At 44.1% G+C, this 13,242-nt stretch overlaps 1 protein-coding gene across 1 annotated transcript; it reads left to right on the top strand.

Annotated features, from left to right (window-relative positions):
- The first annotated feature begins 203 nt into the window (after positions 1 to 203).
- On the top strand, positions 204 to 13,236 carry LOC130388655 (lon protease homolog 2, peroxisomal-like). The gene is made up of 17 exons (XM_056598095.1): positions 204 to 529; positions 1,196 to 1,331; positions 1,614 to 1,727; positions 1,861 to 1,992; positions 2,396 to 2,518; positions 2,843 to 3,006; positions 3,108 to 3,202; positions 3,447 to 3,565; positions 3,714 to 3,853; positions 4,517 to 4,658; positions 5,062 to 5,212; positions 8,213 to 8,339; positions 8,790 to 8,932; positions 9,639 to 9,724; positions 11,456 to 11,663; positions 11,858 to 12,048; positions 12,363 to 13,236. The coding sequence occupies exons 1-17, from the start codon at positions 300 to 302 to the stop codon at positions 12,591 to 12,593; spliced, it is 2,532 nt and encodes an 843-aa protein (XP_056454070.1). The 5' UTR covers positions 204 to 299; the 3' UTR covers positions 12,594 to 13,236.
- The last annotated feature ends 6 nt before the right edge of the window (positions 13,237 to 13,242 follow it).

Here is a 13,242-nt window from a genome sequence, read left to right as displayed (position 1 = left end):
ACTATTCTGCAATGTACAATTAGTTGAGAAAAAATAGATTTAATATATTACATAGAAGGGATACAGATTCATAAATGGGTTGGGTATCTATATTTACAGTAAATAGTAACCAGTAAAAAAAATACGCTTCGGTAAATACAAAAAACGTTGCCCTTTTGCCCTGCCTACGTTTAACAAGTGTGTCCTTCGATAGACACCGTAGTTCCTTGTTATGACTGCTATGTCAAGCAGAGGTTCGGCAACGCTGGTTGAGATAGGCTTTGAATAGTTCTCTCCAGCGGTTCGTTTGCAGTCCAATAATGTCTAATAACGGTATTCAGATTCCGAGACGTCTTCCTCTGCTCTTGACCCATGAAGGGGTGCTGTTACCCGGTTCCACCGTGCGGATTAGCGTCAACACTCCTCGGAACATGCAGCTTGTTAAGAGTCGCTTGTTGAAGGGGACTTCGTTAAAAAGTACCATCATCGGAGTGATCCCAAACACAAGAGACCCTGACCATGACACAGACGATCTCTCCCCTTTGCATAGGTATGTTCACCCTGTTATAACACAACGAATACAAAATGTTATCCCTGTGATACATAGTGCATACCTAGTTTTCCAGATTGGATTTTGGCCAACCGGGTCATTAAAATACATCTGTGGATCCAAATAGATATTCCAGTAGTTTTCACTCAGGGACACCTGCTATGATTGTTTCATAACTTCGATAAATGCCCTATACTCTGTCCTCTGTGTTGTGTTATTTTACTTGTGTTTTCTTGTGTTATTCTGGTTATTATTACATACAGCTGTTGAGTTAGTTGATGACTTAACCACATGAAATGAGTCTGGCCTTTATGGAAATAATAATGGAATGATGATTGTAACCTTTCATCGACAATTTGAAGTAACCTGCCATCCATTATGGAAACCTATTCCCCTGCCATGCTGGATAAACTTCAACAGACCGTGAAACGGACTTTAACCTAGAAGTTATCGATTTAACAACAGTGTTATCATATCAGTCTTGCTTGTATTTGTCAATACGTATCTTCTGTCAAAATTTTATGTATGTCATGCATGTTTCTCCAAGTCATTGTCATAGCAATCTTTTTGACCTTGGTAATCCGCATAACATTTTTTTCCCTAATTTAATTAGAAGGCTTCTGGAGTTCTGCTTGTACTTTCAACATGCCTTTTCACTGTCCTAAGCATTGGCACAGCAGGACTAGCAGTGCAAGTGGTGGGGAGCAACTGGCCCAAACCCCACTACACCTTGCTCATCACGGGATTATGCCGGTTTCGTGTCACTGCTCTGCTGAACGAACGACCATTTCCTCTGGCTGAGGTGAAACGCCTACATTGCTAGGCTCTTCTCAAACTGATCTAGAAGCCTAATCAGTACACATAGTTTGATAGTGATAAATGGTTAATCGAAACCATACCATTTTCTGAGGCCATCATTTCGTAGAATAGTCATGACAAGGATTTATAAAAATTCCGTTATTTCTGAAATGTGAATTAAACAAGTAGTAATGTTAACACAATATGCAGTCATCGTATGTTTTGAGCACATGCTGGAAGAACCGTGTGTGTTTGCTGAGGCCAATGTCTCCATGTTTACTTTTAGGTGGAGCAGCTGGACAAGCTGGAGCAGTTTTCACCCTCTATTAGCCTGGAGGAGACGGAGAGGGACGGGGAGCTGGGGGCTCTATCTCAGGCCTTCTACACGGCAGCTCAGCAGGTAGCTTCAGTGTGACTGTGGCCTATAGCGGCTCTGATTTATAGGTTATCACCATACAGGGGATGAGCAGAGGTTTGCATGCCCCTCATCAGTTAACACTAAATCACCGCACGCCGTCTGTTTTTGTGTGTAGTTGGTAGACATGCTAGACATGTCGGTTCCAGTGGTCGCCAAGCTGAAGCGTCTGTTGGACAGCCTGCCCAGGGAGACTCTGCCTGATGTGGTGGCCTCCATGATCCGCAGCTCAAACAAAGAAAAGCTACAGGTGTGCTCTCTGTCTGGCTGTCTGTCTGGCTGTCTGGCTGGCTGGCTGGCTGGCTAGCTGGCTGGCTGTCTGTCTCTTCGCTTGTAAATATAAATAAGAGCCCCTGTGCATTACTTAATAAGATTGTTACATCACGGCAATTGCAAACAAACGTTGTCAGATTCACATACGGACATTGTGGCTATATTATAAATTACGTGTATTATGGGTGTTGAGTGAGGTCAACAATGTTCACAAATCTTCGATGGTGTGTTCTCTTTCCATTTTCATTCACTCATCATTTCATATATCGTTATCTGATATTATTTACCCTTTAAATCTTTAAAAAACTCCATACAATGTGTTGCTGCGTCCCATTGTGCATAGTGTCCTGTGTGTGTCTGATCCACGTGTGAACCCGTAGGTGCTGGATGCAGTGGGCCTCGAGGAGCGCTTCAGGAGGGCTCTGCCCCTGCTGACCCGACAGATAGAGAGCCTGAAACTGCTGCAGAAGAGCAGGAAGCCCCGGCCCGATGACGAGAGGAGGGTAACGGAGCGCACACGCATGCAGGCACACACCCAGGCACGCGCAAGCACTCGAAGCACTGATCTGTCAATACAATCAGTTGATGGAGTTTGTTAGTACCCAAACCGCAGAAGCCCTCAGTTTACTGGTTAGGCATTCAAATGAGAAAGAATAAGGCATTTCCCAGCATCTGATAAAACTGAATTAGAATTGATCTAAAATGCCTCTAAAATGTGTTGCATGGTGTCAAAAAAGACTTCCTTTAAAAAAAGAGTCATCTCCTCCAGCCTATACCCAGGAGAGTGTTTTATGGCTTCAAGTCGACTCTCTGTTCCAACTGCGCAGGTCTTTTCCGTGCGCAAGGGAGGGGTGCCTTCCGGGCGGCAGTTCTCCCTAGATGACGAGGCGGGGGAGGAAGATGGGAATGACTTCCAGGTCCTGGAGAGGAAGGTGCATGGGGTCAACATGCCTGAGGCCTCCCTCAAAGTGTGCCTCAAGGAGCTCAAGAGGTGTGTGCTGCACCTGTGGTCACAGCCCCCTGTAAAGGGTCCCTTGACTTCATGCGCTTAGAACGTTACTATTTTTTTGTTCTGTTTGTATTTATATTCAGACTGAAGAAGATGCCCCAGTCCATGCCTGACTACTCCCTAACCATAAACTACCTGGATCTCATGGTAGAGCTACCTTGGGACAGGAACACAAAGGGTATATTACACGCACACGCACTCTCATTCACTCACTCACACGTAAACACTAAAAAATCCAATATCGTGGCTTAACTAGTGCAGACAGTGCAGTTCAAATACAATGTTAATCCTCACCTAACCCTACCCGGTGCCCTGCATGGTTGAGTGTGCCTTCTTTCAACTCTCACGGAAGTAGATCTTAGAGCGGACGCTTCAATGCCATTTTGCTCCACGTCCTTACAACCGATGCATTCTCTGTGCAGACCGCCTGGACATCGGCGCAGCCCGGGTCCTGTTGGACAACGACCACTACGCCATGGACAAACTTAAGAGACGCGTCTTGGAGTATCTGGCTGTGAGACAGCTCAAAAACACACTGAAGGTGAACCATACGTCCCTTTGCATAGTGCATGGTGTATATTGTATGAAGCACACTACAATGTATGCACAGTAAATAATAGAATAGAATGTATGTGCTGCTCCATATGTTATGCTTATGTGTTGGTTGTGTAACTTCAAACCATTTCAAGGGCCCCATCCTGTGCTTTGTGGGGCCACCTGGTGTGGGCAAGACCAGCGTGGGACGTTCCATAGCCAGGACGCTAGGCAGGGAGTTTCACCGCATTTCACTTGGAGGCGTCTGTGACCAATCAGATATCCGGGGACACCGGTAAGGAAAATAAAGTTTTGCATTTTTTTGGATGCTCTGGGAATATTTAAATCTCTCAAATTATTGTACAAAGAAAACCAACTAGGCTTAGAATGTTTTCAAAACAAAACCGATGGCTACAAAGCTACATTTATTGATTTTATTTTAAACTATGATTTACATATATTATCCGGGCTGTTGGAACATCCCACACTGCCCTGGTAAAACCAGACCAAAACCACTATTTCATCAATGTGTTGCTATTTTGTGTGACTTTCCCAAAGCATGCGTGGTAATGAATAATCGACTATGTCAACGTAGATGGAACACAATGTTTGTTTGTTGTAAACAGCATGTTTGTTGGTTTTTGTCTTGAACAAATATTTGTCTTGAACAATGTTTTCACAAGATTTGAATAAGTAATTACATTTGTAATTTTTTAGCAATTTGGTTGCATATACCCTAAAAGCCAGAATAAATATCCTTGTTGTTGCCACCAAGTGTTTCAAACAAATCCGCTGTGTTTTCAGGGTTGTACCCTTAATAATACATATATTAAGAAACATATACGATATCAAAGTATGAAGACTAAATTAATTGTTTACAAAACAAAAAAGGCCAACATATAAACAGTTCAGTGAAAAAACCGATGTACCTCATTTTCCTCATGTTCCTATTGGTCAGTCGGACATACGTGGGGAGCATGCCCGGCCGCATTATAAACGGTTTAAAGACGGTGGGCGTCAACAATCCCGTCTTCCTATTGGACGAGGTCGACAAGCTGGGGAAGAGTCTGCAGGGAGACCCCGCAGCTGCCCTGCTGGAGGTAGGACGGCAGGACATGTGCCTTATTTAAAGTAAAATATCACACAAGATAACACACAATAATTAAGAGAAATATGTCTCATTGGCCAAATGAACACACCATTTTTCCACCATTTCATTCATCATTTTGGAGTCGTATGGAGTAGGTCATCTGTTCTATCTAGAAGATTTAGATGTTTAACACTATTGACAAAGTGGCAGTCAGTGGGGCAGCTTTTCTGAAGCCAGTATTTTGTAATGGCCTTTTTACTTGCTGCCATCAAGATCTTTAGAGGGTAGGTATGACCTTTACTCAGCCTGTCCAAGATAGAGGGAGGTGAATGTTGCTACCACAGGTGCTTAAAGGCTAGCATACTGATCATGTGAAGGCAACAGCAACTATCTACCTTTCCGTTTCCTCTCAGGTCCTGGACCCTGAGCAGAACCACAGCTTCACAGACCACTACCTCAACGTGGCCTTCGACCTCTCCCAGGTCCTCTTCATCGCCACGGCCAACTCCATGGCAACCATCCCCCCTGCGCTACTCGACAGGATGGAGCTGCTGCATGTTTCAGGTGAGGTCGGAGTAACATGAACCAGGGACAATTCTCTTCAGGCATGAAAACGGTTCTTCTTGACGGGAGAAATTCTGAGAAAATATTATAATAAATATAAATTATTATTATTAAACGTTTTTTTTGGTATGTGCAGTGCACACACATATATTAACAAGGGGTTAATGTTGCCCTTTTTTCAAAGTCGTAAGTAAATCAGGCACACAAATGTTTTTGAACGAAGATCTGAGGGAGCGCTATTAACTTAATAGAATGTTGATTTTAATTATAGTCAGTGGGGAAGTTCAGGGGTTTTATCAAGCAAGGTCAAATGCAGTTACATAGCTAATTTTAGCAAACCCTTAGATTACATAATTAGACTTGATTAATTTTGCTGGGCACAAGAAAGAGTTGGAGAGCATGCCGCTCTGCCAAAGCTGCAAGCTACACAAAACCTTACTTGTGAAATTTATTAGCAAAATGCCAGTAGATTTCAAATCTAAATTCACCATGACCAAAACATAGGTTGATTTTGGTTGGATGGTCTCTTTTGGCTGCGGATAGTTTGTTTTAATACAAGGGACGATCACTTACCGGTGACATTTAAACTTTCTGAATTCTTTGTGGGGGCATTTCAGCGCTTTAATGAGCCAGTGTCTTCTCATCCCGTGGTTTATGAATGGAGTGGCTTGGTCTTGGTCCCTTCTGTTGGTGGGCTCCATGTGTATTTGTATCCTCCTCCTACTCTTCTGAATAAATGTCCCAGGACGTGTTTGGCGCATAAAATTCGGAACTGCCTTTGCTCTGAATGGCCCCGTGCTCAAAGCATCAGACCTGTTATTTTAATGGATTGATGGATTATAAAGCTCTGATTTAGACGAGTTAAACCATGGATAGGAAGAATCAAACATTGTCCATGATATTTAATAAAATACACTACAAAATATATTGTATTGCTGCCAACTACTTGAGATACGTTGCGACAGAAAGGAAAGCATTGAGGAAAAAAAAGAAACAAACGTTGGTGTCAGTGGAGAAGAGAGCAGAGGAGAAGTGGATAGGAGAGGAGAGGAAAAGAAAGTAGAGGAGAGCAGTTGAGGAGAGGAGAGAAATGCTGGGGAGGGGAGGGGAGGGGGGAGCGGCGGGCATTAGCTAGTGTGTGTTAAAAACTGGCGCATTATAGGAAGGAAAAAAGGTCTCATTCCTGGTCGTTTCCTGTGGCACCGTGACCACTTGAGGGGTCAAATGTCAGTGGAGATGCTTATCTTCCAAGAGGCCAAGCTTGTGCTGTGTGGTGGTCTGTGCTCTGATGTTCCGTGGCTTGGAAACATCTCATATAAAGGGTGACCCCGCCGTCGCCCTGTCAATAAAAAAAAAGGGAAAGGACATCTAATGAAAGCGTTCAGATTTCATCAGTGTTTCTAGATAAAGCAAAGGTCAGACCCTCTCCCTGTCCCCACCTAGACGTGTACGGCTTCCATAACCAGATCATTTGAGCCCCATGTTGCTTATCAGGTATATTCGATTAGTCATTTGATTGAGTTGATACCAAAAGCCCTCGACTAATGCACTTTGCCAGGAGCACCTGATTACTGCACACCACCGGATGTACAGTCAGGATAATCATACTGTAGTTATTCTATTTTCTGTTTAGGTTGTCGTAATTAATATTAAATTTCCGTATACAGTTACGGTACTTTGAGGAACCGAGAGCCAGGAAACAAGGAACACAGCTGGAATGAACAAAAATGGGTTTTCTTTGACCTGAATATATATAAAGCAGGTAGTGGAAACAAATAGCCCAAAATAGAACTTAAGTCAAAATAATCTAAGATGGATGATAGACTTAACATAAACATACCCAGCCGTCAATAACTGAAACCCAAGCAAGACCTACAATGTCCGGGAGATGGACTCAATGATCAGCTGCGTCTCTGGTTGGTCATATTGATCTTTATTTTTGGGAAAGGCTAAATGAGGTCTAAATGAGGCTGCCACAAGTCATTTTGGGGTAACTGGAGCTCTTTAAGGATGCACCTGCACTAGGCTAAGTCATTATGCAACGGCGGATGATATGGACAGGGGTCTCTCGGTTCCAAAGAAGGGCTACTGAAAACACATCTTCACCCTGTTCGTTCTTACCAATTGGTTTCCTGCAGGCTTTATGAACATGGATATTACTTCACATACACATTACACATTTTACTTCATTGCCAAGGGTTGGAATTGAAATAAAAAATGGTCATCCCATTGAGAATGGTTGCTCACACTCACCCTCTTGTCCACCCATATTTATCTACATTAGTCCCCATTCATTATGATTGTATGGAAATAATTGTAGATCATGTTGATTTTCTTTTGTTTTTGTGAACAGCCGAATGGTGTGGCGCTTATAATGTTGCTGCCGAAAGCACTTGGTGGATGGCATAGATTCTTCCAATCTGTCCAAATAAACACACGTGCATCTCAACACTCTGTGTTGGCGAAACACCCAGCCCTCGTATACACATTATACAAGGGTGTTTGTGTATGTGACATATACATTACTTGATTCCATCGACTAGTTTGCAGGAGAAAGTCCCTTCAGTTCAACTTGGGTTTGCAAAGTTGCATCTAAGCGGACCACAAGACTTTGAGAGTGAACCACAAGGACACAGGGGAATCGGTGGGTTGAAATGCAGACTTATTGTCCATGTTCTTAAGTTAAGCAAACAAAGCACATCATCCCCACATTAACCTCAGACCAGCTGACCGGCGACATTCCTGGATACCTCGGAGTCAGTGAGTCCACCGTGAACTCCACATTTGTACCAAAATAAGGTTGACAAATATCTGGTCATTCAACGGGGCCAACAATCTCAAATATATAAAGTGTATAGCTATAAAAAGAATGCCATGGTTGTCACATTGATTTGTTGATTTAATTGTCCAGCTTGAAAATGTAGCTTATAAAAAAGAATATATATCCTCATCCCGATTCTTCAAGCTATAAGTTGATCTAAATAGCTATAACCCCCCTAGGCTACACCCAGGAGGAGAAGGTGGAGATAGCCAAGCGTCACCTGATCCCCAATCAACTGGAGCAACACGGCTTAACATCCGAGCATATCCAGATACCAGAAGACACCACGCTGGATGTGATCCGCAGGTCACACACACACACACACACACACACACACACACACACACACACACACACACACACACACACACACACACACACACACACACACACACACACACACACACACACACACACACACACACACACACACACAAAGATCACAGTGATTGCAACAACAGTCTGGTCCACAGCTGGACAGAGCGACTAACTGAGACACCTGTGGGACGGGGAAATGTACAATGTGCAAACATGGGAATACTGAACCTAGGTACTCTTTAACTAGATTGTTAATTAAGCCAGTGTTTTGGTCCAAATTTACTTAACAGTGAGGGAATTCAGATTCAGAGCAGGTAGGGGGTTATGTAGAGGTGGGAGGTGAGCTCTCGACTCTAGTCCTTGCATAATTCTCCCTGAATCTTCCTTCCCTAAAGCCTGGTTGATATTTATATTGTGTGTGTGTGTGTGTTTCTCTAGCTATACCCGGGAGGCAGGTGTCCGTTCCCTGGAAAGGAAGATCGGTGCACTGTGCCGTGCTGTGGCTGTGAAGGTGGCCGAGGGTCAAAAGGTCACAGAGCCCGAGCACGAGAGTCTAGACGGCTCAGCTCAAGAGGCGAGAGGTCAGAGCCCTGTCCGTCTGTCCGTCTGTCATCCTGGCTTTTTACGAGGAGAAAGATAAAATACAAGACATTGGTGATAAAGGATGTAGAAAGTTAAGTAAGTAAGTTAAGTATAGTTAAGCACAGCTTGTGACGACTATTTTGATATATATTTATAAATATTTAATATATATATAAAAATTGACGTTGCCAATTTAGGGATGCAGTCTGAGGAAACTGTGTATGAGTGGTGCTTATGAATGTGTGCACACATCTTTTCATTGATGTGAGGTGACGGGACCTCGCTGCTGCCATGTGGCGCACCTCCTCCCCTTCAAAGGTCCATAGGCTCTGAACACACACACAAGGCCTTTTCGTGGCGTCTATGGAGACAGGCCCTCTCCCACTTGCTCGCTTTCAGTGTGTGTATGGGGGTCTGTGTGTGTCTGACTTTAAGGTTGTGTATGTGCGTTGGTCGTCAATTAATCCTGCAGTAAGTAGTACTGTACCACGGGGCCGTTTACACTGACAGACATGAATTACAGCCATTATTGTCCCATGTAGATGAAAGGGAAGCATTCTTGGGCCCTTTCATTGTTTTTTGGTGACGACAAACTAGAAGGGAGTATCACAGGGCAAGTGACTCTTTTATGCGTTGTAACGTGTGATGTAATGTGTGTGTGTGTGTGTGTGTGTGTGTGTGTGTGTTGGATGGATGGATGGACAGACACTGCAGCACCACCGGAGAGGCCCATAGTAATCGACCACGTCGCCCTCAAAGACATCCTAGGAGCGCCGCCATTCGAGATGGAGGTAAGGGGGGGGCATCAGAGGGCAGCCTCCGTCCACGGTGCGAGCACGTTAATTCTGGGTTTGGGTGAAGAGAGAGCAAACCAACAACTAGGGAGGTCTTAATGATTTCAGAGTCAATTTGGTCAAATAATATCATTCCGTGCAACTTTCCTTTTCTTCTCCTGGTTTTATTCTGTCTCTTTAATCTGCGCCGCTGTCCTTCCCCTCCTGCATTCTCAAGGCCCACATGGCATAGCTCAGCACCCCATGCACCCCCTACTCTCCCTGGGATTTCACAGTCAGCCCCCCCTCCAACCCCTCTTCAAAGCCTGAGATTCCACAGGCATGGTGGTAAAACAAGGCATATCATTCATACCATCATGTTGTCCATCACAGGAGTCTCCCACAGAAGTTAATAGCTTCTCAACCCCCTGTTCAATGAGGTCATACTGAGTCAGGCCCTACCAAAGACGTTCCAAGTTGATGTGCTGGTTTATGTTAACCCTAACCTAATGTGTTCCTTCTCTCCTTTCTGTCGTTCTTTTTGAGTACCGGTATACATAAATCTGGCCGGGGATCCTTCGATACCATTCACTTGCACTTTGGCACCTTTAAGACATGATTTAATTATTTTAGACTTTAAGAACTTGCTTTTAATACTTGCCCGTAGACTTGCTATGCCCAGTTGTGGCATTGGGCCCTGTCAAACTAACTTTGCAAATGGCATGCACTTTGTAGAAAAAGGTTGCAAAGTAGGAATATGTGCAAGCTGAAATCAAAAGAATGTTGATGTCTACATGTCTAATCATTTTCATTAGCACAGCCCTGTTAAGTTGTCAGGATCAAAGAGCAGGATTAAGAAATTCACATTGTAGGGGCTGACTTGTTTCAATCCCTTTGAGGACCGAAAATCCTGTGTCACATGTACAAGTGGTTGTGAATTAAGTGGATTGCCAGTAGACTCATGAGTGAAACTGCCATTGAGCTAAAAACATTTGACCGATGCTTGGTTTCCTGTTGACTGACCATAATCGGGTCAGTCAACAATCGGGTCATTCAACCCTAACCCTTACTATTTAGGATTTATCACCAACAAATAAATGTTGTTGGCCATATGTCGCCCCCATATGGTCAGAAATTGTACTGCCCGGAAAAATACCTTATCTTAAATTTTTGAGTTGACCCTTGATGACTTGGTTAGCAACATCCTACAGAATCGTCTCTACCACATGTGATGTACAAAATGTGCATGTCAAAAATCATTATGGTAATCTATTAATGTATGTATAACTTAACACATCTTTACTGAATATATCTACGGGTAACATTTATCGGTTGCCATGTTATTGGTCTCTGAGCATTTCTAAGTAACTACTGTTAAACATTACACGATTAACGATCAGCATTCAAATAATCTTGTGCTTCAAAACATTTATAATGTTCAAATTTAAGAAACTGCAATTGATTTTTCTGATACTTCTCTTCCACTAGAGGGCAGTGGCAGATCTGCTTGCATTAAACACCAGACTTATCACATCCATATGTCCGTGCCTACAGCTAACATGCTGCTATACCCAATTATCACAGCTTTGTTGCCGGGCAGAATCATGGACATATCATGGAAGCATAATCTCTTTGTTAAAATGTCTCTATATATTTTTCTTTTCAGATGTTATAAAAATGATATACATAAATTCTAAAATGAATTCTGAGAGCACCAACCATATTTGTTTTGTTTGTCCTTGTTGCTAGGTATCAGAGCGCCTCACGCTGCCTGGTGTGGCGCTAGGCCTGGCCTGGACCCCTATGGGGGGGGAGATCATGTACGTGGAGGCCAGCCGCATGGAGGGGGAGGGCCAGCTCACCCTCACGGGACAGCTGGGCGACGTGATGAAGGAGTCTGCCCACCTGGCCATCAGTTGGCTGCGAGCTAATGCTAAAAACTACCAGCTTACCAATAGTAAGCATGCCCTTGCCACACAATCCCTGAAACACACGCACACAGACAAAACCAAACCGCCTATTCCATTACGTGTGTGTGTGTGTGTGTGTGTGTGTGTGTGTGTGTGTGTGTGTGTGTGTGTGTGTGTGTGTGTGTGTGTGTGTGTGTGTGTGTGTGTGTGTGTGTGTGTGTGTGTGTGTGTGTGTGTGTAGTGGTGGGGGGACCAGACCCGCTAGACGGTACAGACATCCACCTCCACTTCCCTGCTGGAGCGGTTACTAAAGATGGACCCTCTGCCGGCGTTACCATAGTAACCTGCCTGGCCTCACTGTTCAGCGGCCGATTGGTCAGGTCGGACGTGGCCATGACGGGGGAGATAACGCTCCGAGGACTGGTGCTGCCGGTAAGAAGTCTGATGTGGAAAACAAATGTGGGCTTTGATGCGTTCAACCTCAAAAGCAAAGCATCAGGGATACTAGTGTTTCACATGCGGCCAGTCTTAGCCGTGAGGGAACTCTCTTCTCTAAGGTTGTCTAGCTCAATAATGTGGAGTGGACTGAGTTGCTGAAGGCTCATCTGCTAAAAGCCTAAGACAGAGTAAATAATACAGTTAAAAAAAGTTCACACTTGACTGAATAAAAACAATTTGGAGGTCTGGGTCAGTGCCATCCTATCCCATGTCACATCCTGTGCGTGTTGCTTTGTTTGGAACCGCAGGTGGGCGGCATCAAAGACAAGGTCCTGGCAGCCCACAGGGCCGGGGTGAAGCGCGTCATCCTTCCCAGGCGCAACGAGAAAGACCTGGAGGACATCCCGGCCAACGTGCGCTCCCAGCTGGACCTGGTGACGGCGGGAAACCTGGAGGAGGTGCTGAACGCAGCCTTCGACGGCGGCTTCGCCAGGGCGGCCAAGGCTCCGGAGCATCCCCGGGTCACCAGCAAGCTGTGACCCCCACGGCAGGCGGACGCCACGGCTACATACCCAGACTGTAAACGCTGACATTTAGTTTGGGCATTTACTTTGGAAGTCTTAATTCCAGTGTTAATTACCGTAGTTTGATTGACGTTGCGGTTGTGGTGTCCTTTGAAATCATGGAATAAGGTTTTGATTGCGTAAAACATCATGGCTAAAACATTTTGCCTATGCAATGATGGACACCTTTAGTTGCAATTATTGTTTAAAATAATATTAATGCTTTTAAAAAAGTGACCAGTTTACTCAAACCTTGCATTCTGAGTAATACTGCATACCTATTCAAAGCAACTTTATCTCAGCACTGGCAGAAGTTGATTTTGTTAAAAAATAATAATAATGGCAATGTCATTAAATAGCTATCATGTTGATATATCAGTCATATTAATTTAGTAGATTTGGTTATTGTAAGACATTGAGATTATTCAGATTCAGATAACTTTATACAGGCTGCAACTCAGTCGACATACAAAAAGGAGATAGTTTAGCTGACACTTTTTTCCCAAATGGACTTGCAGTGAATATGGAAGCAGCCATTTATGAGCAGGTAGGTGTTCAGGGTGCTCAAGGCTGAGCCCCATTAGGATGAGGATCCATCTGACCACCTTCTGGCTCGGAGTCAAAC

Source organism: Gadus chalcogrammus, chromosome 9, assembly GCF_026213295.1.
Source record: "Gadus chalcogrammus isolate NIFS_2021 chromosome 9, NIFS_Gcha_1.0, whole genome shotgun sequence".
Lineage (NCBI taxonomy): Eukaryota > Metazoa > Chordata > Actinopteri > Gadiformes > Gadidae > Gadus > Gadus chalcogrammus.
This window is presented reverse-complemented; position numbering and strand designations above follow the sequence as displayed.